The 24,544-nt window shown below is 34.9% G+C and overlaps 3 protein-coding genes across 4 annotated transcripts; 2 read left to right on the top strand and 1 right to left on the bottom strand.

The window, feature by feature from the left end:
- Positions 1-637: 637 nt before the first annotated feature.
- On the bottom strand, positions 638-2,553 carry LOC112092276. The gene is made up of 3 exons (XM_024168024.1): positions 2,460-2,553; positions 865-981; positions 638-776 (listed from the first exon to the last, which is right to left on the bottom strand). Exons 2-3 carry the CDS (start codon positions 945-947, stop codon positions 650-652), a joined length of 210 nt encoding a protein of 69 aa, XP_024023792.1. The 5' UTR covers positions 948-981; positions 2,460-2,553; the 3' UTR covers positions 638-649.
- Positions 2,554-4,061: 1,508 nt separating this feature from the next.
- LOC112092274 (phosphoribosylformylglycinamidine cyclo-ligase, chloroplastic/mitochondrial-like) lies at positions 4,062-7,938 on the top strand. Its single transcript, XM_024168016.1, has 9 exons — positions 4,062-4,187; positions 5,106-5,429; positions 5,520-5,614; positions 5,693-5,794; positions 5,899-5,958; positions 6,729-6,901; positions 7,017-7,119; positions 7,227-7,385; positions 7,508-7,938. The coding sequence occupies exons 2-9, from the start codon at positions 5,129-5,131 to the stop codon at positions 7,679-7,681; spliced, it is 1,167 nt and encodes a 388-aa protein (XP_024023784.1). The 5' UTR covers positions 4,062-4,187; positions 5,106-5,128; the 3' UTR covers positions 7,682-7,938.
- A 3,854-nt stretch (positions 7,939-11,792) lies between these two features.
- On the top strand, positions 11,793-24,335 carry LOC21397222 (syndetin). 2 transcript variants are annotated; one of them, XM_024168008.1, is made up of 25 exons: positions 11,793-12,043; positions 13,668-13,835; positions 14,393-14,467; positions 14,957-15,035; positions 15,210-15,274; positions 15,371-15,460; positions 15,624-15,713; positions 15,852-15,938; positions 16,040-16,123; positions 16,306-16,425; positions 16,881-16,909; positions 16,997-17,129; positions 17,537-18,109; positions 19,327-19,856; positions 19,969-20,032; positions 20,164-20,266; positions 20,385-20,530; positions 21,132-21,257; positions 21,429-21,499; positions 22,136-22,198; positions 22,945-23,017; positions 23,267-23,386; positions 23,523-23,600; positions 23,724-23,774; positions 23,869-24,335. In XM_024168008.1, exons 1-25 carry the CDS (start codon positions 11,816-11,818, stop codon positions 23,968-23,970), a joined length of 3,348 nt encoding a protein of 1,115 aa, XP_024023776.1. In that variant the 5' UTR covers positions 11,793-11,815; the 3' UTR covers positions 23,971-24,335. The 2 variants fall into 2 exon arrangements, with proteins under 2 accessions (XP_024023776.1, XP_024023775.1); XM_024168007.1 differs by lacking the exons at positions 11,793-12,043; positions 13,668-13,835; positions 14,393-14,467 and having other exon boundaries at positions 15,004-15,035; positions 15,215-15,274; positions 23,869-24,333.
- The last annotated feature ends 209 nt before the right edge of the window (positions 24,336-24,544 follow it).

Raw genomic sequence — 24,544 nt, 5'->3', positions numbered from 1 at the left:
TTCCCCAATATTGCCGATTTGGGCTGGGTTTATATGGGATGTACCTGCGAGCAACTTCACCGGGGGTGGGTATTTGGTGGATGAAGCGATTTCACAGCGGTCCAAGAAGAACACGCTTGTGGGAATGGAGTGCAGCGGTCCAAGCGATTTCACAGTGGATGAATTGTTGGTCTTATTGAAGGGAATCTGCAAGCTTTTTGCGGAGCAGAGCGGAAGCTTTCTCGTGAGGCAGCAGAAATCCAACGGGAAGAAATGTCAGAAGAGAGGAATCTGCACTGTAGAAAATAACTCGAGTAATGGGAGTTTGAGGGGTGGGTGAAGTTTACCTCCTCGAGTTATTACTAGAATTTCAAACTCAAGTTTGGGTAAGCGAACGCGTATTTCAGCCCAAAAACAAACTCGAGTTGGCCTTATTCGAGTGTAAGCCACGAAGTGAACGCACCCTTATAGTTCGGCAATTCAGACATATCCCTCAATCTAAAGGAGGAACAACTTATCAACCAGATAGTGTACGACTTATTAAACTGATATTCGGTTCAAGAACAATGCGCAGCAGCAGCAGCAGGCATATCTTTTGATCATACCCTTAAGCAGAGATATCTTTTGATCATACCCTTAAGCAGAGACCCTATGGGAAGGAGGACAAGATTCACTTTTTTGTGTACGTTTGATGATCAGGTCCAACATCACGAGAACCAGTGTTAATATAAGGCCCTCGGAACGTTGCTTGGGGAGGCAATGGCTTTGTCGGGTCAATGACAGGCCTCTTTGATGACCTAGATAGAACAACATAAACTTTAGTTTTTTAGATGTCACGGTATCAACAAAAGTGTGCATTAGTAGTGAGATGCATGATGTACTCACGCCACATAAAAGGGAAATGCCAATCCTGCAGCTGCAAAAGTGAGTAAGCCCGTAGCAACTATGGCATTTCTTGAGCGGGTCATTGAGATTACAGTGCAAAAAAACTGAGCTTGTGACCTGAAGTAAGGTAAACAAAGAAAAACAAAACATTACTTCGATTGCCAGACAAAATGAACGACCAAATTGAAGACTGAACCACGGGATTTAGCAAGAGGTTCATTAACAAATTGGCAAGGCAATATTAATATACCTATGAGTCAATGACAAGGTTTACACAAGGACAATGCTAGATAATCCCCTTTATTTTATTAAGTGACACGGCAAATGAGTTATTGATTTTCAATTCGTCAAAAGTACATTTTTCTATGAATAGATTCACAGATTGAGAAATGACGAGCGCGTTTGGAACTCGTTCGAAAATAATTTTATTTTTTGAATGAAAATAAAAATGAAAACGTTTTCAATTTCAGACAAAAATCATTTTTAAAAATGCGTTTAGTAGTTTTATCTAGAAATTATTTTCAGTATAAAAAAACCTATTAATATATATATGTATATCTCTATGTGCTCGAAAGAAGAGAAAACAAAAATAAAAATAAAAAACGACTAAAAATCATTTTTCATTTCTCTCTCATTTTACACTAAACTAAAAAATCATTTTCATTTCCGTTTTTTACTTTTACTGCGCTAAACGCCGTTTTAAAAACGTTTTTATTTTTCTTTCTCGAAAAACGTAAAAAACAAAAACAGGATCAATTCTAAATACAGTAGACAATTCCCTTGTCACATCAATTGACACATAAATTTTGATACATAACTTATTATCCTTTACGCTATGCACTTCCCTTTCCCGGGGGTTTTATCTAGATGGCATGAGAAAATTTACTACACTTGAGCAGAGTACAAGTAAAACTACAATTCATTTAAGGGGATCTCAATAATACACAAACAAGAATGGTAAAGTAACTTCCACACTGAGAATACTAAAGCCAATCTGAAACAGTAAAAACAATAAGAATTTCTCAACCCACTCGGAATTTCATTGCATCTGTACAGACATTGTATTTGTAGTAACCACACTGGCCCTAAATAATAAGTATTCACAAATCATACAATGTATAAGCACAATTATATTGATTTGATGAACATTTAACAATTTACCAAGGAAAATGAAACTTTCCACCATTTTTTTCATCTAAGCATCTAAGTCAACTATTAAGACTCCGTTTATTTCACCGATTCGAGTTTAAAATTTAAATTTTATTATAGTAAAAATCTCTCAAAAACAGTCACATTTAATTTTTTTATTAATAAAAAATTATCACATAAAATCTCATCTCAACTCAAATTAAAAACTCGACTCAATAACTAAATAGGCCTAAGTTGTCAATAAAATAACTCAAAATCACTATCTTATAGCATCAAGGACTTGGGAGATTAAAGAAAACGAAAAGAAAACAATCATGTACGGTAACCCAGAAGGCGAATCCAAATGGGTAACGAGAAATAGGTGTCAAAAACCCCCATAAAATTAGGATTGAATTAAAACCCAAATACGATGAATAGGAAAGGTTTTTTTTTTGGGAAGTGCTTACCGTTAAATGGGTTTAGAAGAAGAGAATGGAAAATGAAATTTGATTGCCCCCACTTCTTCCTTTTCTTCTTCGCTCGGCTTCTGCTCTCTGCTCTTCCAAACTACTGGAGATGATGGATTCGATTCATTTGAAGAGATAGGTAAATAAAATCTACCGGCCCTACCCGACCCGTTTTGCCTACTACTCGAACGCAATGTCGTTTTCGAGTTTGGCCTCACAAAAAAAAAAAGCACTCTTGCCTTTAAATTGAACTTTTTGAGTTTTAGAAACTTTCACGGATTCGAGTTTTTAATTTGAGTTGAGATGTAATATTTTTTGAGAGTTTTTTATTATAATAAAAAAAATTAAATGTGACATTTTCTAAAAATTTTTCACTATAAAAATTTAAATCGATGAAATAAACGAGATATTACGTTTTTAATTTGTAAAAATCTATTCAAATTTTTAATTCTAGTTGAAAAATAAATTTATATGAAAAAAAATATTATAATATAAAAAATTAAATTTAAACTTTTTTAAAAAAATATTATAATAAAAATTTGAGTTATAATTTAAATTAATGAAATGACTTAAATCCTGAAAAAAAAAAAAAAAAAACCAACCATGGTCTCACTTGAGGATGGAAAAAGACTGCTCTTACTAACGGCTTGTTCTTTTGAGTAAAAAACTCAAAAAAATGCAACTCGAGTTACAACTTTATTGGAGTTCATGTTCTTTTAAGTTTAAACTCGAGTTTAAACTCAAGTTCAAGCTCGAGTTTATGACTAAAACTCGAGTTCAAGTTTCCCTTTTAACTCGAGTTCAGAAACTCAAACTCAAATTAATGAACAGTATTTTTTCTATTTTTAAAAATGCTATAATTTTTTCGTTTTAATTCTGATTGAGATGATTTTTTTTTCTATGCGTTGACAATGAAAAGACGAATAAAACCTGACCCATATACCCTATTAAAATTTTTCATCAGCATTGAGTTTTTATTAAAATATTATCCAAATACAAATTCAAGTTTTAACTCACTCAAACACAAATTCAAAAAGATTCTTATCTCAAACCATAACTCAAATGTACACAACCAAACACAAACTCAAGTTACAAGTTCAACTCAAGTTATAACTCAAATTTAACTCAAGAATTATACTCAAGTTAAACTCTAAAAGAACAAGCTCTAAAATTCTTCAAAATATCAATTCAAATTCCACACAAACCGTTGAAATCTCCGAATCAAACCACAAATCTAACCTAAAAATTACGAAAGTGGCGAACATTGTAGGCCCTATTTGGTTGGTTGGTTTGAACTTTGTTCTTATTTGTGTTTAGTATGTATGAAAAGCAGAGAGAGTGGGCATTTTTTACTGTTTAAAAATGATTTGAGCGGTTGAACTTGATGGGGGAGTTAAACTCTAAATTGAGTTGTTTAACTTAGTTCAAGCGAGGAATATAATTCATACTGTATGCTTAACAAACGTCAGTTTAAACTGAATTGAATTGAATTAAACTGGTGAAATAAACATGAGCGTAGTAATTTGGCAAGTTAAGAGAATAAGGTGTTAAAATAAAAAGGATAGTGGGCAAATTATCAAAACTTGAAAAGATTTGGAATAAAAGTGCTAAAACCCCATTTTTGTTCACAGCCAGTCTCGCCTTTGTCACCCAAAAGTCTCACACGCCACCCTGCCCACCACGCCAACAACAGCAACTGCGCGTCCTTCTCTGCACAAACTCAATTTTGTAAGTTTCTTTCTTTTTTTTTTTTTTTTTGGAATTCTTATTCAATTATTATTTTTGAATAGTTTCTTCTAGTAAGTTTCTAATGTACTGATGTTGAGATATTTGAGGAGAGAAAAAAAAATCCTACAAAGTAAAAGGCATTAATAGATAAGCTTAATGAGTTTTTAATTTGCTGATTAGAGAAAAAAAAAAAAAGTTATACTCCATCATATTCTTATGATATGTTAACAGACAAACTTAACGGTTTGTGGTCTCTTATTCTACTCTTGCACGCCAACTGTTTGCTATTATGTATGTGCTCTACTTATATGTAAATAATACAACTTACGTATTTTCACTTGTTAACTCTTAGAAACAAAATTCCAAAAAAAAAAAAGGACAAAAGATTGTCCCAAAAATCCCAACCAGAAAAATCCGAGGAGCTTGTTTGATAGGATGGAAAAGTTGAAGGAGGGAGAGGTGTGACGGGATTAGTGGACGGGGCCTCTGTAAAATGACTTTAAGAGAAACGGTGGACGTTTGATTCATGGGTTAAGAACCATAATTCAGAACCATTTTCGATTTACATGTGTTTTTATGAAAGAAAACACTGTAGCGAGTCACAAATCATGATCCGAACCATAACACGAATCCTTACTCTAAACACAGTTTGTAAAATGATTTTTTCAAAAGATTTTTATTTGCAAAATGGCTTCGGAGTTTGCACTGAGCAACCAAGTGGATTGCTCAGTGTAAAAGTGAAAGGTCATTTTCCTAATTTCACTCATTAAGGTTGACATTTTGGCAAACTTCCGGTAGTTAACGGTTTAACGGAGAGAAAAGAGGAGGGAGTGGATTTCTTGTTTGCTTTCTCTCTTACCAAACACAGCCTAAAGCTTATTTACCTATCGCATTATATTTTCTTCTCTATCTCTCCAGCTAGTTCTCAGGTGTTGGTGGTCATGATTACAAGCTTCAAAGCAACCACTGCAAAGCCCTTTGCAGCTTCACCAACACGAAGGCTGACTTCTCCGAAACCCGACGCCAGCCAGCGCAGTGTCTGCACCGTTTCATCCGCTCCTCTCTTTTCAAAGCTATCCCTCCATGAAAAAACAAGTGTATCTGCTAAGATGTCGACGAAGAATGGTGTTGGTCTTACATATAAGGATGCTGGTGTTGACATAGACGCTGGCTCCGAACTCGTTCGCAGAATCGCCAAAATGGCTCCTGGTATTGGAGGCTTTGGTGGTCTTTTTCCTCTCGGTATAACATTACAACATTACCTGTTTTTTTCACTCTATCTCTCTTTAAATTTTGTTGAATAATATTGTTTTGTGTATTGATATTTTGTAGGTGATTCATTCTTGGTTGCGGGTACAGATGGTGTGGGGACTAAGCTTAAGCTTGCGTTTGAGACTGGAATCCATGATACCATTGGGATTGATCTGGTAAAGATTTTTGGAAATGAATCAGAATTGGTTAGTTTTTGATGGGTTTGTTGCTAATTGGGTAACATTCATTTCCAGGTTGCAATGAGTGTTAATGATATTGTTACTTCTGGTGCGAAACCGCTGTTTTTTCTTGATTACTTTGCCACAAGTCGACTTGACGTTGATCTTGCTGAGAAGGTAAGTAGAGCTTTGATTATATTCATACATGTCTCGCTTTGCTTAGTCACTCTTGATCATAAGTATAATCATATATTTTCTTTTGTTCTTTTTTTATTTATTAGGTTATAAAAGGCATTGTTGATGGTTGCCAACAATCAGACTGTGTTCTTTTAGGTGGAGAGGTAATTATTTTTTCTATTACTTTTCAATTATCTACTTATTATTATTATTTTTTAGGAGAGAAATGGGTTTTTTTTTTCATTTATTATTACTATTAGAAGGCTAATAGTGAAATAGTTTGGGGTTGGTTTATTGCCTGTCTTCTTCATCTTTATATAAAACAATCTAACTAATGATTTATGTACTTTTCGATTATGTATACCTCTCGTCTATTATGCTTTGTGATTTCATCTTCTTAATTTTTGCCTTTTGGTTTTTGATCGTTTGTACTTTGTAGAGAACACAAGGCTGCTATGGTGATTTCCTATAGTGGTTTTTTTTTAGGTTCTAGAGAATCATCATTTTATGGTTTAAATGTTGGTGTCAAATAAGTATATTAAATTTTAGCTTTTATATAGAAGTCAAGTGAGCTCTGCTTCGAGTATTCACTTAGTTATTTTATCAAACCTTTGTTAAATTAAATGCTTTTTATGCTGAAAGCTAAAGTCTTTTTGTTTCATGTTACGCCAAAAAAGAAAGAAAAAGAAAAAGAAAACTCTTTTGTAATCAGCAATTTTAGTATTTCTTAGATGACCTACGATTGGAAGGGGGCCAATATCTACTGTTCTTGACTTGTACTTCAAGTAAATAAATCTACTACACATTTTGTTATAGTGATTTGTTGGCATAAAAAATGAGCAAGTGGTATATCTTTTTTAGCAGAATGTAAATGCAAGGGGTAGAGAATTTCAATCTCTTAGGTTCGTCTTCGTGAATTTCATGTGTATTTCAGACAGCAGAGATGCCGGATTTCTATGCAGAAGGTGAGTATGATCTCAGTGGTTTTGCGGTTGGCATTGTAAAGAAGGATTCAGTTATAGACGGTAAGAACATTGTGGCCGGAGACGTCCTCATCGGATTGCCTTCTAGTGGAGTCCACTCCAATGGCTTCTCTCTCGTAAGAAGGTTTGCAAAAAGGGAGCTTTAACTACAAATTCATCTTAAAGAATGTCTTTTGTTGTTTAATTCTTTAGATCTGTTGACACAATGATTTTTATGTCTTGTTGTACGTGTTTCACAGGGTTCTGGCCCATAGTGGACTATCTTTGAAAGACAGACTTCCTGGTGAGGCCATAACACTAGGTGAAGCTCTGATTGCACCAACTGTGATATACGTTAAGCAGGTTAAGATCGATAGCTCGACATTATCATGATGCGTATTCTTACAAACATGAATTCTTAAAATCCTTTCTGTATGTTTGCTAATCTCTGTTTTCCTAATTTTAAACAGGTAGTTGATTTGATTAGCAAAGGAGGCGTAAAGGGGATTGCTCACATCACAGGGGGCGGCTTCACTGACAACATACCTCGGGTGTTTCCTAAAGGCCTTGGAGCTGTTATTTACAAGGATTCCTGGGATGTTCCTACTGTTTTTAAATGGATCCAAGAGGTAAACAGATGGTGTCCATTGGCACCTTTATTTTCCCCCCTCATTTTTTTCTTTTCTTTATTTCTTGTGCAGCTTCTTTTTTTTTTTTCGTTATTCATATGTTCTATAATTTTCGTTGATAGGCAGGAAGAGTAGAAGAAGCTGAGATGAGGCGGACTTTCAACATGGGTATTGGGATGGTTTTGGTTGTGAGTGCAGAGGCGTCACAGAGAATACTTGAGTTTGCAAATGAAGCACACAAGGCATACCGCATAGGCGAAGTGGTGAGTGGCGAAGGAGTGAGTTATCGTTCATAGGCTCGTTCTCTGGTTGCTAACTTCACCTCGCTTGCAGGGGAGTTGTCTCGGTATCCCAGGAGCTTCTTTTGGGCTCTTCTTAGTCTTATGCTTTGTTTGTGTGCGTGTGTTTGTGGGTAATCCCATCATGAATAAAGGATACCATCCAAATTCCCATAAAAAACAATATATGTAGCTTCATCCCATGCACCTGTGGGAGAAACTAAAATTGGAAGCATAAGTTAATCACAATGCAATAAAATTTCAGCTTTTGTTTAGCCCAATTTCTTTTCATAGAGACCATGAACACATTCCAGAAAGCCATAGCTAAGAGGCAGACTTGGGACACTTTACCATGTAGATTTCAAAAATTAAGAATTTTAAGGTAGGATGTGAAAAAACACCTTGCCAGTAGCGTTGTATTTTGAAACTTCAAATCTATATCAAATTTTATTAGTTTTGCGTACTTTTTCATTTTATTAGATGTTGACAACATTTAACTGTGAGAAACATGCACTAAGCCTCGTAAAAAAAAAAAAAAAAAGAGGAATGGTGCAAATAACTTATTTTACATAGGGATTAGAGTAATATAACACAAACTTGACTTAAAGTTATTATGTAGCATAATTATAGTTAATCCATACTTACTACACCACAAAATACCAAAATTACACCTTAAATTTCATCCCTCCATCTCTTCCCATATCTCTCTACTAGAACGCCGGTATTCAACGTTTACTGTCACTCTCACGAGCAACGACAACAATCGTCACAAAAAGGCGCGGGATAGATCGGCTTGAAAAGCAAGAACCTTGATGGAGAACTATGTTTGTGAGCCTTTGTTCTGATCTTTCTCACCACAGTAGCGGTGGGCAGGCTTGTAAATCGGCCGTTCGGGTTGGGCCGAGCCACACAAGTCCGGGTGACGGAATATTGGACCGCAACACCCCTACTACCCGTAACCTTTTGGGTTACCTCGGGTAGGCCGGATTTACGGGTTGATCAGTTTGGGCATGAATGATTAGGGGCGGGCCTGGGCTGTGTGTCATTCTCATGGCACAATCCATTTATCAAGCCATGTTAAATTACTGTGAGCACGCCATGATATATATATATACACACATATATTTCTAGGATTCCATATTCCATGCAAAACATGCTATAAAGAAAAGGCAAAAGAATCCTAGGTTTGAAATTAAGTTCACTGCCGTTGTACAAATCACGGAAAGAACTTTGCATAATTTTTTTTTTGAAATTATATTCCAAGGTTTAAACTGCACATATTAAAAATTCAACCCAAAAAACTCTCCAATAAGAAACGAAAAAACTTAAGACAGGGAAATGAGCAAAGAATTTGATACATTTGAGCAAACTTAGCCACCTCTCTCTCTTGAGCAAATGAAACCTTGGATAGAGGAAATACCCCTACCTGAACGGCGGAACCTGAACCGATTGAAATCTGGGTGGCTACGGCGGAGGAAGTGAGATGAAGAAGAAGAGGAACGGTGGAGCGGAGGAACTGAGAAGAAGAAGAAGAAGCGGCGATGGAGGAAACACTCAGAGAGACTAATGGCATGTTTACTTATTTGTAATCGGAATGAACATGAAACGACGTGGACAGAATTTGGAGTGGACATGAATCGGAGTCAGAATAAACTGTTTACTTAGGTTTCAAGAATCAGAGTCGGAATCAGTCTCAATCACATTCATGCGTTTACTTACGCCCATAATTAGAATAAATTGTTATAAATTTACTTGCCTGCTCTTTTAGTAGATTTTTGTGTGTTGAACTTAAAAAAAAATTATATATTATGCTAACTATCTTAATATTAGGAATACTAATTAGTAATTAGATTTTTTTAATCACACCTAATTAATCATCTAAATTAGGATAACTAATTAATAATTAGATTTTGTTAATCACTCTCTTCTTTCGTGTTAAAAGTTAAAACATAGTTACTCTACATTATTAACATATAAAATTAGATTTAGCATTGCATTGCATATTATAGAAAACATAAATCAGCTTAGGATATAAATTGAAAAATGAAAAGCAATAGGCATAACACAAGAATCAAATTATAAGCATGAAAAAAAACTTAGTTTCATTTAATTACTTGCATTGATAAGAATTCGTCCATGGCACTAGTAAGAAAGAAAGAAAAGAAAAAAAATAAGAGGAAGTGAGCAATGAGACATGAGAAGCGTGAAAGTAAATTAGGGCATTTTTCAATTTTTTTATTTTTTATTTTTCTATTCACAAATTTGTTTGTAGAATTAAAGGTAAAATCGTAATTAATATTAACTATTAGGAGTGCCATTTTCACGCACATTCCAAGATAAAAATGGGTAAGTAAACATGCGGTTGATTCCGATTCTTAATTCTCATTTTCCATTCCTAGTAAGTAAACATGCCATAAGGATTAGCGGTTCAAATCGAGAGAGAGAGGGAGAATAAACTGAGAAGTGAGAAACATAAATGCGAATTGAGAATTTTACGGTTGAATAGTATCAGGCGGGTTGGGCTACCATGGGTTGAAAAGAGACCGGCCCGCGTCCTTACACGCAAAATTCAGGCTACTCTATTTGAAACCGGGAAAAAAAAAACTGAATATTCGGGTAGGGTCGGGTGTGGTAGGCTGAATTATGGTCGGGTAGGCCGGATTTCTTACACTCCTAGTGGTGGGATGCAAGATTTTCAGATCTATGGTTTTTACCTATTGTTGGTAAATAAGGGATTTACCATCAAATCCAAATGTACTGATAGTGTAAATAAAGGAATTATCAGGATTTACTAAAAGAATACAGATTATTCTACTGATAAATAAAAGATTTGCAAATAAAACAAAGATTTACCAAAAGAGCTTGGGTTAGGTTGATTGGTGGTTTTTAGGGAAAACTGCCCAAACCGCCAGCTAATGCTCTTAGTTTTGTAACGATCATTCTTGTGTAATGTTATTTGGTTGAAAAATATAAGGATTGGCTATTAGTTGTTAGGGGTTGTGTGACTTCAATGAGAATGGCTAAATTTTGTTGTAATATATAATGGTCATTGGTTGTTAATCTGTGAACATGTCAAGAAAAATTCATTGATGTTGATCATCATTATGGGCAAAATCAATGAATTAGCATTAAAATCATGGCTTTACAAAATGGTTTTTATAATCCAAATTCCTATGCCTTTACAAGCAATATAAGGTTATACAAAATAGACCTCGACATAGTTCATATTTTCCTATGTCTATTACTATCAACGTAAAACTATACAATATAACACTAGTTCACAGGCCCCGTTCACTTCGTTGATTCGAGTTTATAATTCGAATTGAGATGTGACTTTATGTGAGAGTTTTTTACTGTAACAAAAAAGTTAGATGTAATTGTTTGTGAGAGCTTTTTACTGTAAAAAAACTCGAATCAGCAAAGTAAACGGAACCCTAATCTATTAAAAAAAAATAAAAGCCATATTTTCACAGTGCTCGTAACATCTTCATTGGCTAATGGTCTTTTTCTCCTCACGAGCATTCCTTTAAAAAAAAAAAAAAAAAGACAGCCAATTTACTTAAAAAAGATTTTACCTTATTACTTTTTTTTTTTGAAACGAGTAATTAATTGATTTTTGATAATAATAACAAAAGTTAGGTTGATATTCATATCAAAAAAGTTATTTTCTATTTTTAAATCGTTAAATTTATATTAAAAATTATTTATTTAACACATTTTTTTAAATTTAATTAAATTTAAAAATCAGAAATTGACACTATTTATAAAAAAAAAAATTACCGAAAAATTCTTTTTTTTAATTTCTTAAATAGGTTGAGCATCGTTACGAAAACAGTACACTAATCCAGGAAGGGGAAAAAAAATGATTTTTTGCTTCTCATTCAAAAAAAAAAAAAAGAAAAAAAAAGTTTTCTTAATAATAACCAAATGAAGTATATATAGGAACTTGAAAGAAAGAGAGGTCAAGCGAGGAAAGAAAGCTAAACAAAAAAGTCTACAAAAAGCAATTAAACTTCACCGACCCTAACAAATCCCAAATTTGATCGAAGACGAAGAAGAAGAAGAACTCCACCACTCAGATCTCCTCAAATTCGAGTCGATTTGTTGCTGAAATGGGAATTCTAGGGCTCAATCTGGGAGATTCGAGTTGAAATGCAGCCGAATCTCTTCCCCTTCGGCACCGTCCTCGGAAACCCCTTCCTTTTCAATGGCGATTTGAGCGAGGGTTTTGAGAGCTCTAGGCTTTTCTTTTTTCTCCCCTTTTTGTTGTCCCAAAGAGGCGAGATGGATTTCTCCAAGGTCGGGGAGAAGATTCTCAGCTCCGTTAGGTCCGCGAGATCGCTCGGTCTTCTTCCTTCTTCCACTTCCGATCGCCCTGAGGTAATTTTTTTTTGTTTTCCTGATCAATTTTCGTAATGTGGCTAGTTTTTGGTTTCTTTTCTCGCTCTTTCCTGAATCTGAACATTTTGGTGTTTGATTGGTAATTTTATCGAACTGTCTAGTCATGATTGTTAGCGAACAAACTGAGTGAAATTTGGAAATAAATGTTTTGATTTTACTGAATTATTGTGCTTACTTAAGTAAGCATTTAACTTTCTCAGCTGCCAAACAGATAAGGGGAAAGAAAAACGTTTTTCTCGAAGTGTAAGCTGATTGGAAAAGTGGCTTAGCAGTGTGTATCAAGCTAAGACAATATATCGTAAAACTCAGCTGATGGCATTGCAATTAGGGTTTAAAATACTTTGCGTAATTGAAGCATTGTGCGTGTGGTTGCTAAAGACATGTGGGAATATGAGAGATTTTTAAAATAAATTTTTTGATTTGTCGTGCTTCTTGAATTATAGTACCTGCTTAAATAATTCCAAAGAAGGAAAGAAAATTCATAACTTGATGTTTAAGCTGATTGAAAAGGATGTTTAAGCTGATTGGAAAGGGGCTTCACAATGTACACTAAGATAAGATAATACGTCGCAACACTTGGAATTGAGGCTTAATACTAATGAAAGGCAGGAAAACGAGTGAAATTTTGAAAATAAAATGTTTTGGCTCAATCATACTGCCTTTTTGAACGATAGGGTTTGTTTTTATAAATCATTAATTTTCTCAGCAGTTTAAAGAAACGAAAAACAAAGGCATTTTAACTTGATGTTATGCTGATTGGAAAGGGCTTCACAATGTACATCAAGGTAAGATAATATACAATTATAGTCACTCAGTCCTGTCAAAATTAGGGCTTAAATATTCTGTTAAATAAATGCATCATTGAGTTAGTGCTTGTGGAAAATGAGCCTAACAATGTATATCAAGCAAACCCAGGACCGTATGTTGTGTTTATTAAGCTGACTGGTGTTTGCTGGGTTCTTATGTCGTTGTTTTTCCAAAGTTTGGTTTCATGGTGATAAAGTGGTGAAGAATCTACGAACCCTATCAATTAGCTGCTGAGAGTGAGTGGAAACACCAGGACTATTTCTTTTTCACAAAATTATTGTTAAAAGAAGGGAATTTACTTAGATGTTGGGGTGGAGCCAATTTTATTTCTAATTTCTCGCTCACCCACTGATTGTTTTAAGTGATGTCTTTCTTTTTCCTAGGGGACAGCTAAATTTGTTTTTTGTTTTGTATTTTTGTATTATTGTTTTTTTTTTTTTTTGATTGCTTTTTTTAAAAAAAAAAAAAAAAAAAAAAAAAAAAAAAAAAAACTACAATGATAAGGTCTACAAATAGTACAGAGAGAAAAATATTGATTTTCTAAACATACAGGTGCTATTTTATCTTCTTTAGTGAGCCTGTAGTGAGATATCAAAATAGTAGTTATTATATTCACGATGAATTTATGAATTTGCATTGGGATAAAACTTTTGTATATTTTAAAAAAATGTTTTGCTACTGCTATTTCTTTGGCATCGGACAGTGCATTGGTCTTAAGTGATCTGGCTGAATTTACTAATTGTTATCTTTGTGTGAGAGGAACTTTATTCTGAATGTTCTTTATCTCCTTAAATAGGTTCCACCTCAAGCTGCAGCTGCTGCAGCTGTTGCTCGTGCCCTTGCTGGTCTCCCCCCTCATCAAAGATATTGCCTCTCATCAAGCTCCGAGGAACTAAGCTCAATATATGGAGGCAGACCTCATGGTCAAGTTGTAGCAGAGCTAGAAGAAGACTTTTATGAAGAGGTGCTAATTTCTTAGATCACTATGAATTTCATGTGGGAATGGTTATGGCTTCTACGCTCTTTCTTGTTACGCAACTACACTACACCTTGCTTGTGCTATTTTAGCACGATATCACATATCTATATCTTGTAGAGATTCAGTCGTCCAACCTTTGGGGTTAGAAATTTGTTGATGCTATTTTTTGCACAGTGAGAAGATTGTGTAAAAAAGTTTTGAATCTAGCACTATTTTCCACACGTCCCTTCCCTCACTTCTGGTATCTTTGCCTCTCTGTCCCTGCTTTTACACTTCCCTTTATCACCTCTTTTCTAATTATTGACCCCGGAAACAAGTTGTGCCAAGTTGGTTACAAACACAACAATCTAAGTATTTCCAAGTTGCCACAAACACAAGAAAAGAAAATATATCCAGGGTTTACATGCCACTTGGGATTTTTTATGTTTCTCTTCCCTGCCCCGCCCCCTTGCTGAGTAATCATCCTTTTTCTTTTGGCATGTGTGATTTATTTTCAAATTCTTTTCTAATTTACCCGTGCTCTTGTAAATGCCAACAAACAGGAATTTGATCCCATAAGGCATATTTTAGAAAATATTCCATCTGAAGGAAATGAGCTGGAGTATTTTGAGAAACAGGTGAGATCTTATTTCTTCCTCTGTCCTTGTGTTTAACGTATTCTAGATTCATTATTTTTTTATTGGCTTTTATCTACTGTTAAATGAGGTGTAATCTCTGGAAGTTAAATCTACATGCTCAGCATTGTACTTGTTATTGGGGGCAGTTTTTTCTTTAGATGCACGAGGAATTGATTTTTTAGGTCTTATTATTCACCCACCTATAGAGCATGCACTATGTGAATATTTCACCAAATTCTAATACTTAAGGTAGCATCTATTTGGTTAAAGTAGTGTCTGTATATTTGTATATTGGCTTTGGTTGCTTGTACGAGGAAATTAAGTTTGGATAATTACATAAAGGCATAAATGTTATGTCGGCCCTATTTAATTTCATTAGCGACCTTCTTGTTGATTATTGTTTTCTTTTGGAATTATGAATTTGCTTGTACAATTTCAAGTGCATTTTTGGATTTCCAAAAATTTTGTTTATCTAAAAATTTTTTGTAGGCTGCTCTTAGATTAGCACAACTGGATAGAGTAGCCGAACGTTTGTCCCAACATGTTATGGAGCATCATGAAGTAATGGGTAAGTCCTCCCATGAAATTCTTTTATTCCTTTCTTTGAACTGTGAAAAGTCTATATTAGTGTTTGCATTTCTTCAATAAGCAATTTTGGCAATGTGATAAATTTATTTAGAGTTTAAACTACGGTTGGTGCTGTGAAGTTTCAAATGAGATGTTGATACTTACTTTTGGCCAGTGAAGGGTATGAATTTGGTTAGGGAAGTGGAGAAAGACTTAAAGGTTGCGAATGTCATCTGCATGGTAAGGACTCGAGATTTTTTATAAACATGCTTCATCTTGCATTGATCACTTCTCTGGATGTGAATAAATTAAATCTTTCCATATTTTTTTTCACAGAATGGAAGAAGGCATCTAAACTCATCGGTGAATGAGGTTTCAAGAGATCTCATTGTAAATTCCCATTCCAAAAAGAAGCAAGCTCTTCTGGTATATTCCTCTTCTTATATACGGTAGCAGTAACCATCCCTCCCTAAATTTTAACTTTCTAATTTTTCCCCTACAAAATCATGATCGTTTCCTGGGATGTTTAGTATTTGGCAGCTTTTCATAAGTCTTAAACTTAGATTTGTTTGATTGTTGCAAATTATAGGACATTATTCCTGTTTTGACTGAGCTTCGTCATGCATTGGACATGCAAGCAGCACTTGAATCACTTGTTGAGGAGGGAAATTACTGCAAGGTGACTATGTATCTTATTCAGTTTTGTTTTATGGTATATGATCCTCAGAAAACAAGCTTCTTCTTTGTGGTTGGGATTATAGTCTTGCCACTTATTACTCTCCTAAAAGTTATTTTACATTGTCCGTCATTTTTACAGGCTTTTCAGGTCTTATCTGAGTACTTGCAACTGTTGGATAGTTTTTCTGAGCTTTCAGCAATGCAAGAGATGAGCCGTGATGTGGAGGTGGATATTTAGTTACTATTATGACATGTTCTTGATAACCACATGCTATCATTTTTCTTCTGCATACTGCATATCATTGACAACTTTTCATGTCATCCTAGGCTTGGCTGGGGAGAACTCTTCAAAAGCTGGATTCACTATTGTTGGGAGTGTGCCAGGAATTCAAAGAAGAGGGTTATATTACTGTGAGTGTACTTTTGCTGAAGTTTAACCATTATTTTCTCTTGAAAATGATGCTATCAATTGTGAAACCTTTCGAGCATACACATATGGAGTCTATCCATATTGAGCCAGTTTGCTTATCTTGTTACATAATCTCTTCTCGAAATCTAAATTTAAGCTGTTAGATTGGGAAAATGCTGAGCAGGTCATTGATGCTTATGCACTCATTGGCGATGTCTCCGGTCTTGCTGAGAAGATACAGAGCTTTTTTATGCAGGAAGTTCTCGCAGAAACCCACTCTGTATTGAAGGATACTTTGCATGAGGTGTGTTTTTCTACTTTGTAGTAGAGAGATTTGAGACGATGACTTTATATTAACTGGCTATTTAATGCATAAAACAATTTAATTTCTTTAATTGCATCTGCTAATCGATAAACATTGAGTGGATGGCTATTTGAGATTCTTGTGATGGGGAGAGAGAGCACTTGCATACAAAAAAGGGCTTTTTTATTTATATAAAAATATTGGTTAAGAAAGAGAGAAAATTTATTAAAAGAAAAAAGAGTACAGAAGAACCAAAGAGAAAGGGTAGTAATCCTGGAGAGCATAAAATCAGGACGACAAACAACCAGAACACTGAACCAACGAACTTGCACACATCTTTTGACAATAGAAGAATACTCTAATCTGTTTTTTGATGATATTGTTCACTAAATATTTACCTAAAGTTTATAGCACTTGGTTCTTTGCTCACTTTCTTATTGTGACTAACCTTGCAGGATCAGGAAGTAAATAAACAAAATAGTAGGTGTGTTTTTCCTTCTCTTTCTTTGTACTGTTCATATTTCTTCTTCTGTTTTTTTTTTTTTTTTTTTTTTTTTTTTTTTTTTTCCAGACTTACCTACAGTGATCTTTGCCTTCAGATACCTGAATCTAAGTTTAGGCAGTGTTTGTTGAGTACACTAGCTGTCCTCTTTAGATTGATGTGCTCATACCATGAAATCATGGGCTTTCAGCTGGAGAATAAGGTATACTTCAAAATCTTGTTGTCACTTGTATTTTTATTCAGTACACCACTTTGTAGTTTGTTCAGATGTTGTTTTGGTCAGACATCTTTGTTCTATTGGTAGTTCAATGAAATCTAGTGCCTAGTTTTTGGTTGATTTTGATGTTTCTGGGGCCATTTTGGCCTTACATCCAGCCCTTTTTATTCTAACCATTTCCCCCACGTGACCGTTGTATTTGTTCATTTTTGTTTCTTATAAAAGAGCCATAGATGTGTTAGGTTACTAGTGTAAATATTTTCTCCACCAATAGCCCTTCTGATTCTAGTAGTGTGTTCTGGATATTTCCGGGAACTTTTTTATTTGCTGGCTTGTTTTGCTCTATTTCATTTGCTCAAGAAACTTTACCTTTTTTTTTCTTCGTTCTCCAGGATTCATCTAGTCAAACTTTAAATATTGTGCTGAAGGCAAATGATACCAGTAGGAGTGCAGGAGAGGTCCAGAAAATTGAGTTGGCATCTGGAAATTCTCCAAGATTAAATGGTTCTCTTGCTGAATCAGTGTATAGAGTTCCTGGTTCATCTTCTACAGTGGAAGCGACAGCTACCAACTCTTCCCTTGAGGACACTACTAGCTCTACAAGTTCCATCCAAACAAGCACTAATGATCCAGTTGATGAGGCGAGGAAGGATGACAGGGCAACATCAACGAGTGGATCTCCATGGTATCAATTGCGAAAAGATGCCACAGGCTTTGTTTCACAAACTCTACAAAGAGGACGCAGGAATCTTTGGCAACTAACAACTAGTCGAGTATCAGTGTTGCTTTCTTCTTCTGCCGTTTGTTCTGCTAGTATTCATCAATTCTTGAAAAATTATGAAGACCTCAGTGTCTTCATTTTGGCCGGTGAAGCATTTTGTGGAGTTGAAGCAGTTGAGTTCAGACAGAAGTTGAAGGTTGTCTGTGAAAACTATTTCATAGCATTTCATCGGCAGAATATCTATGTAAGTTTGACTTAAAGGGTTTTCATTTTCTTTGCTGTCAATATTAGGAAGCAATTGTTTTCCTTTTTTTTTAAATAAAAAGTAAACAAAAGAAATGATATTAGCAGTTATATAGGTCATGTTATTTTTGTAGAAGTCTCATGACAGTATAGAGTTTATGCTTGGGAGGCAGGACGTTAAATTTTTCTACAATCGTACTAGTCTGCACAATATTAGAGAATTAGAGGAAAGAATTGAAAGGAATTGATATAAACTGTAATTATCAAGGCAATACAAGAGGATATGGGGGTGTTCGAGTGACCCGAGTGACCCCTTGCACTCCCTAGAGCCAAGGCTCGTCTATGAAAATTACAGAGAAGTTCAATGAACGATCCTCCTACCCCCTGCTCTTTGTTTTTATTCTCTAGTTCTCGCTAACCGTTTCCCTCTTCCCTTCTCTTCTTCCGAGGCCCTCTCGAGATCCGAGACATCACGCACTTCACTCAGCAGTGAGCTCAACAGCTCCTTGACTCCCCTCCATGTCAACACCTTTCCCTCCTCTCACCGATTCCACCTCACCAGCCTCCACCTCATCCCTTGCTGCCACATCAACACAAACTCTTCTAGGCCTTCTTCTAGCATAGGTGAAACGTAATGGGGGTCCAGGAGACCCATCATCCACTTTTCAGAAGTCATAAACACAGAATGTGAATATTCCTGAAAAAATACAGCATCAAAATATCGTTTTTCTTTTTCAGATTTTAATAATTTTTGAGTGTTATTGTAGAGTCTGCCATGTAATTGATTCTTCTTTTTGATTATTAATTTTTATTTTGAGATTTAATAATTTTCTTGACTTTTCTTATTATTTGATCTGCTGCTATATAAATGACGTTCTATTTTAATTATTATATTATGAATCACTTTTTTAGAGTACAAAATAACTGAAATCAAGAAAGATTCTTTCGGCTTCTGCCTAACATTGTTATCATGTTACGGTGATTCAGTTGAAGGCATCTTTGTTTATAATTTTATGTTATCCTTTTGCTTTAGTTTGTGAAAATCATTTATCAAGACATGGCATTTCCAAAATTTTAATATGCAGTTAAAATTAAATACCTATGTTTTTTACCGTTTTATTTGTATTGATTAATTACCACATTTGTACTTTATGTATCTATGCAGAATTGAAAACTAGATTTTTTATCAGCCAAGATTGATATTTATTCTACTTTCAGGCTCTTAAAATGGTTTTGGAGAGAGAAAATTGGATTATAATGCCACCAGATACAGTCCAAGTAATTAGTTTTGCTGGGCTTGCTGGCGATAGTGCACCTTTACTTGTTTCATCTGATGCAAACGCTAGGCGTGCAAGATTCCTTCATTTTGACAAGTCTGTTAAATCAGTTGATACTGGTGCCAGGAAGAGTGGGTTCTCTCATTGGCTAAAGAATGGGAACCCATTTTTGCTTAAAATGACGCAAACTTCCAACCAATCTAACGGAGGAGTCTGTAGTGGACTTGATGGACATTTTACCGAAAATCTTTATGATGATAAGATTTCTCCACGAAAAAGTGATGCAAGTCACTTAAATGGTGCTAATTCTGTTTTAGAAGAAGAAAATGAAGATCTTCTCGCTGACTTTATTGACGAGGATAGTCAGCTTCCAAGCCGGATTTCGAAACCGACACGTTTGCGAAGTCATTCTTCAGGTTTGACTGATGAAGATTGTGCAGCTCAAACAGGATCATCGATTTGCCTTCTAAGGTGACATTCTTTTTGATCTATGATTGCGAAAGTTTCTCTCTTGTCTAATATCAAGTTTTAGTGTATTTTCTTTTATGTTTGTATTTACCTCTTCATGACATTTACATATCAGGTCAATGGATAAGTATGCAAGGCTTATGCAGAAGTTAGAAATAGTTAATGTCGAGTTCTTCAAGGTAAGTTCATATTCACCAAAAGCCTTTATGGCTTCCCTGTATGTGCTCTGATTCTTACTGATACTTGCTTTGTATCTTTTAATTTTCTCTAAATTGTTTTCCACTTTTTCTGATTTATTATATTGTTGCAGGGTATATGCCAATTGTTTGAGATATTCTTTCATTTTGTATTTGAAACGTTTGGTCAGCAGAACAATAACTCTGGTGGAAAAGGTTCAGTTGACATTATCAATAGTAAGTAATATTTCAAGGAAAAAAAAAGTGATTTTTCGGTCTCTTTTTCCTTCGTCTTATTGCATATTGCTGCCCTCTAGTCTTTCTCAATTAAATATCATGTCTTGTAAATATTCAGATCGACTGAAGACAGCATTATCAAGGATAACGCAGGATTGTGACCAATGGATAAAACCCTCGTCTTCTTCACAAGCATCTCTCACTGCATCGTTTACACATGCAGACATCACTCCAAGTCACGCATCAATGTCTTTTGGTCTCAAGGTGTGAATCTCTTGTTTTTTTTTTTTGTTTTTTTGTTTTGTTTTGCTTTTTTTTTTTTTTTTGGCTCTGAGTGTGAATCGTCCTTGTTTGCGTTCTTGTGGGTAGAAACTAGAAATTAAATATTTACCTATTTATGCAGGGATTCTATGTACCTCATTTTTTCATATGGTTTTCCAAATTACCAAATCTCATGTGTGGAAAGTAAACAGGGTTTAGGATATTGCTTCACATGCACACTCTGAACCTGGCATCGAATATGCAATTCAATGTTGGTTAGCTTGTTTAAAACACATTGATTGCTAATATCGAAGTTATGACCTAATTGGTAGTGTTAACTACTTGGATTCTGCCTCTAAACCATTTCTAATTTACAAAATTCCTTCATATTGATTATTTTACCATGCAATTTGAAATGTCTTAGTCTTACTAGGTCTAACACAAATAACTATGTACAAGATGTGCTGAATCTTTGTTCCTGCAAAGTCATGCTTTTTTTAGATTTAGCTAGTGCAATTTGGTATAAGTTTTTGCAGTTTATGTGGCCCGAATAAAATCGCCCCTCTTTAGGGGGAAAAAGATTGACATAACTGCTATAATGCAGGAAAGATGTGCAGCCGCTGACACTATATCTCTTGTCGCTCGAATGTTGCATAGATCTAAATCTCGTCTCCAGTCGATGCTTCTTCAAAGTAATGCTGCTGTTGTTGAAGATTTCTATGTACATTTGGTATGTTCTGTTTTGCTCACCTTCTGTTACTAGCAACAGACAATTGGTTTCAGTGTGTTTTCTTCCTCTATGGTTTTCTCATTTACTGATAGGAAGCTTTAGAAATTAATAGTTCTTTAATTAGTTTCTATGATTCAGATGATATTAAATGTGTACAGTTGTTTTTACTAGGTGGATGCTGTACCAGATCTTACAGAGCATATTCATAGGACAACGGCTAGACAATTGCTTCACATTAATGGGTAAAACTAATATATTCTCATTTTTGTGCCTTTGTTTTTTGTTTCTAATTAGCATATGCTTTTGACGAGAATGTTCTTCCCTCCCCCCCTTTTGTTTAGAACTTATATACAGTTTATTTTTTAACCTTTTCTTTTCTTCTTTTTTTTTTTTCTCCTTTTCTTTTGCTTACTGTCTATTTTTGTTTTCTCCTAATATTCTTTGACATTTTTTTTTTACAATATCCTTCTTTGAAATACTTTCTTTTTCTCACTTTCTCTTAATTAAAATAATTCCTTTCAAATATCTCCCTACTTAAGTAGCTGTTTTTTTTTTTTTTTTTTCAAAAGCTCTTGTACAACTTTAATTGTTTTTCCATATGATTTTTTTTAAATATATGTTTTTTTCTCCTACTCTAACTAATGGACTTAGTCTCTAGATCACGTGTTTTGACGTGGGATCAAACTTACAATTCTCCGTGTGCATAGCACGTGGCTCAACTAGTTATAATGAAAAAACATGAAAGTAGGTATGTGGACAAGGAATCTTCAGCCTAATAGAAAGAAAAGTTCTAAACCAACTGATCAAAGACCAGATTTTTGCATAATATGGCATATCAATACTAATATTTATGTTAATTATTTATTCATTTTTTGCAGATATGTCGATCGGATTTCTAATGCAAAATGGGAAGTAAAAGAGCTAGGACTTGAGCATAATGGGTCAGTTTTCTTGGTGTTAATCCTTTATCTACTTGTTGGTTTGATTTTCAATTCTTGATCTATAGATTTACATTACTCCCTGATCCATGCCAGTTCTTAACAGTGCATGTAATGCTTCTTCCATCAACTGGTAGATCTATTACATAAAAAGTTCTCAATTAGGCACGGAACTGCCATAAATGCAGTTTGCCTATATTCTGTTTAGCTCATAGTTGGGCATTCAAAATTCAAACCCACCCCGAAGGCCAAGCCATCAATTTTGGCTTTCGAAGCTTTTAACCAATATATGTGAACTTTTCCGGTAGAAACTATTGCAAACTGGTTCGTATGGATCAGTTTGGGGGCGACTTGGTTGGGGTAGATCTTATTCATCTATAGGCACTCGCTCAGGTTGGAAGAGAAATTTTCCACTCAAAAACATTTCCAGCTTTCGTATGACCTCTTTAATTATATCTTACCTTTTCTTCTAGGCATTTGAAATGTACATAGTATAGTGTAATGAATTTACGCAAGAGATGCAGTTGCAAGGTGGTATGTTGCTTTTTCTTTTCCCCTTATCTGCAACTTTGAAGAAGGGGCGTGCTGATATCTTATGCAATCTGTTAATTCATATACAAGCATTTGAAATTTATAATCCTTTCTGCTTGAATAGTCTATTTCAAGAATATGTGCTCCTGAATTTCTGCTTTTTGACAAGTTTGTATTACAATTTACAAGCATTGTGACACTAGTTATTGATTCAATAGGTATGTCGATTTGTTGTTGGGGGAATTTAAACACTATAAGACGAGGCTCGCTCACGGGGGAATTCAGAAGGAGGTAATATTAAGTCCTGAATGTTCAGAACTTGAATTTATTTTTCTCATACTTTTGGTGTTATAGTTGACTTTAATAATCTGCACTACTTGGCTGGCCGAGAGAGTAATGATGTGTTGACATACGTTAGTTCTAGAAATAACTTCTGCCACTCAACAACACTCTCTTAAAGCATGTACACCTCATATGAATTACGTTACAAAGCTGAGGTTTTAGTTGGAATTATTTCCTACTATGTTTTTGCGTGTGTAGGTTCAAGACGTCCTTTCAGAATATGGAATTGAAATTGTCGCTGAAACACTTGTTGAAGGTCTATCACGGGTGAAGAGGTGTACTGATGAAGGACGGGCTCTCATGTCACTCGATCTTCAGGTTCTTTTTCTCCTCCCTTATTGCACGTCTCCTAGTAATTTCTCCTCAAACCTCTTTTGCATCTCGTTAAATTTTAATGGGATTCTTTGCTTTTCTTTCTTTTTCCTCTGTTTTCATTTTTTCCTTTGTCTTGCAGGTCTTAATTAATGGTCTGCAACATATTATCACCGTAAATGTGAAGCCCAAGTTACAAATGGTTGAAACCTTCATTAAGGTAAGCACACAAGCATAGTAAAAGTAATCTGTTTCGCATGATGTCATTTGTGTAATAATATTTGAGGAATATTAGTTATTTTGACGATTGCTTACTGTCACCTCTCTTTCGGCTTTCAAACAGGCTTACTACCTTCCAGAAACTGAATTTGTGCACTGGTCCCACGCCCACCCGGTAAGAAATTCCATTACCAAAAATATTGACTACCACAATGGTGAACTCACAATTTTCTCACATCATTCGACGACTAAATACCTTTCTTATGCAGGAATACACAAGAAACCAAATAGTGGGGCTGATCAACCTCGTTGCCTCGATGAAAGGTTGGAAAAGAAAAACCAGGTTCGAAATATTAGAAAAGATCGAATGAGTCTGCATATAGCTTCTGATAACTACATGGTTCCAATCATAATTAATCTCATGTGCTGCTCCTGTCTTTATTCTTTCCTCCTTTTTCACACTTTCGATTTGTTTACTCTCATCTTAATCCCCCTTTGAGGTTTTGTATATTTGGTGATAATTTGATTTATATCATACTCCCTATTATATGTAGCATAGATTAGCTCAAATCAATGTTGTATATCTTCTCATGTCAGTTTGTAAAATATGGTTATCCCTCCAGGGATCATCAAATGTAATTTTGGATAAAGCTTTTATTCAAATAATGGTATATATATACATATATATCCCAGGAGAAGTAAAATTATGAGTTTATATCGATTCAGAAAAAAGTTTTAGAAGTCCGAGTTCCGTTACCAGCATATTGACTCTTTGATCCTGTGATTTGTTGGATTTCTACATTTCTGATCATTTCCACACGAGTTCTTCAAGTTCTCTCATCTGTCTTCATTTCATTGTGACCTTGATTTCAAGCATATAAATCCATTTGAAACTGTATAATTCGATCAGACTTCTCAAGAACAATTTTTTCTTTAGCTTTCACA

This window comes from Morus notabilis, unplaced genomic scaffold (assembly GCF_000414095.1).
Source record: "Morus notabilis unplaced genomic scaffold, ASM41409v2 Scaffold1460, whole genome shotgun sequence".
NCBI lineage: Eukaryota > Viridiplantae > Streptophyta > Magnoliopsida > Rosales > Moraceae > Morus > Morus notabilis.
Note: the sequence above shows the minus strand (reverse complement) of the source record. Positions and strands in the feature narration are given on the sequence as shown.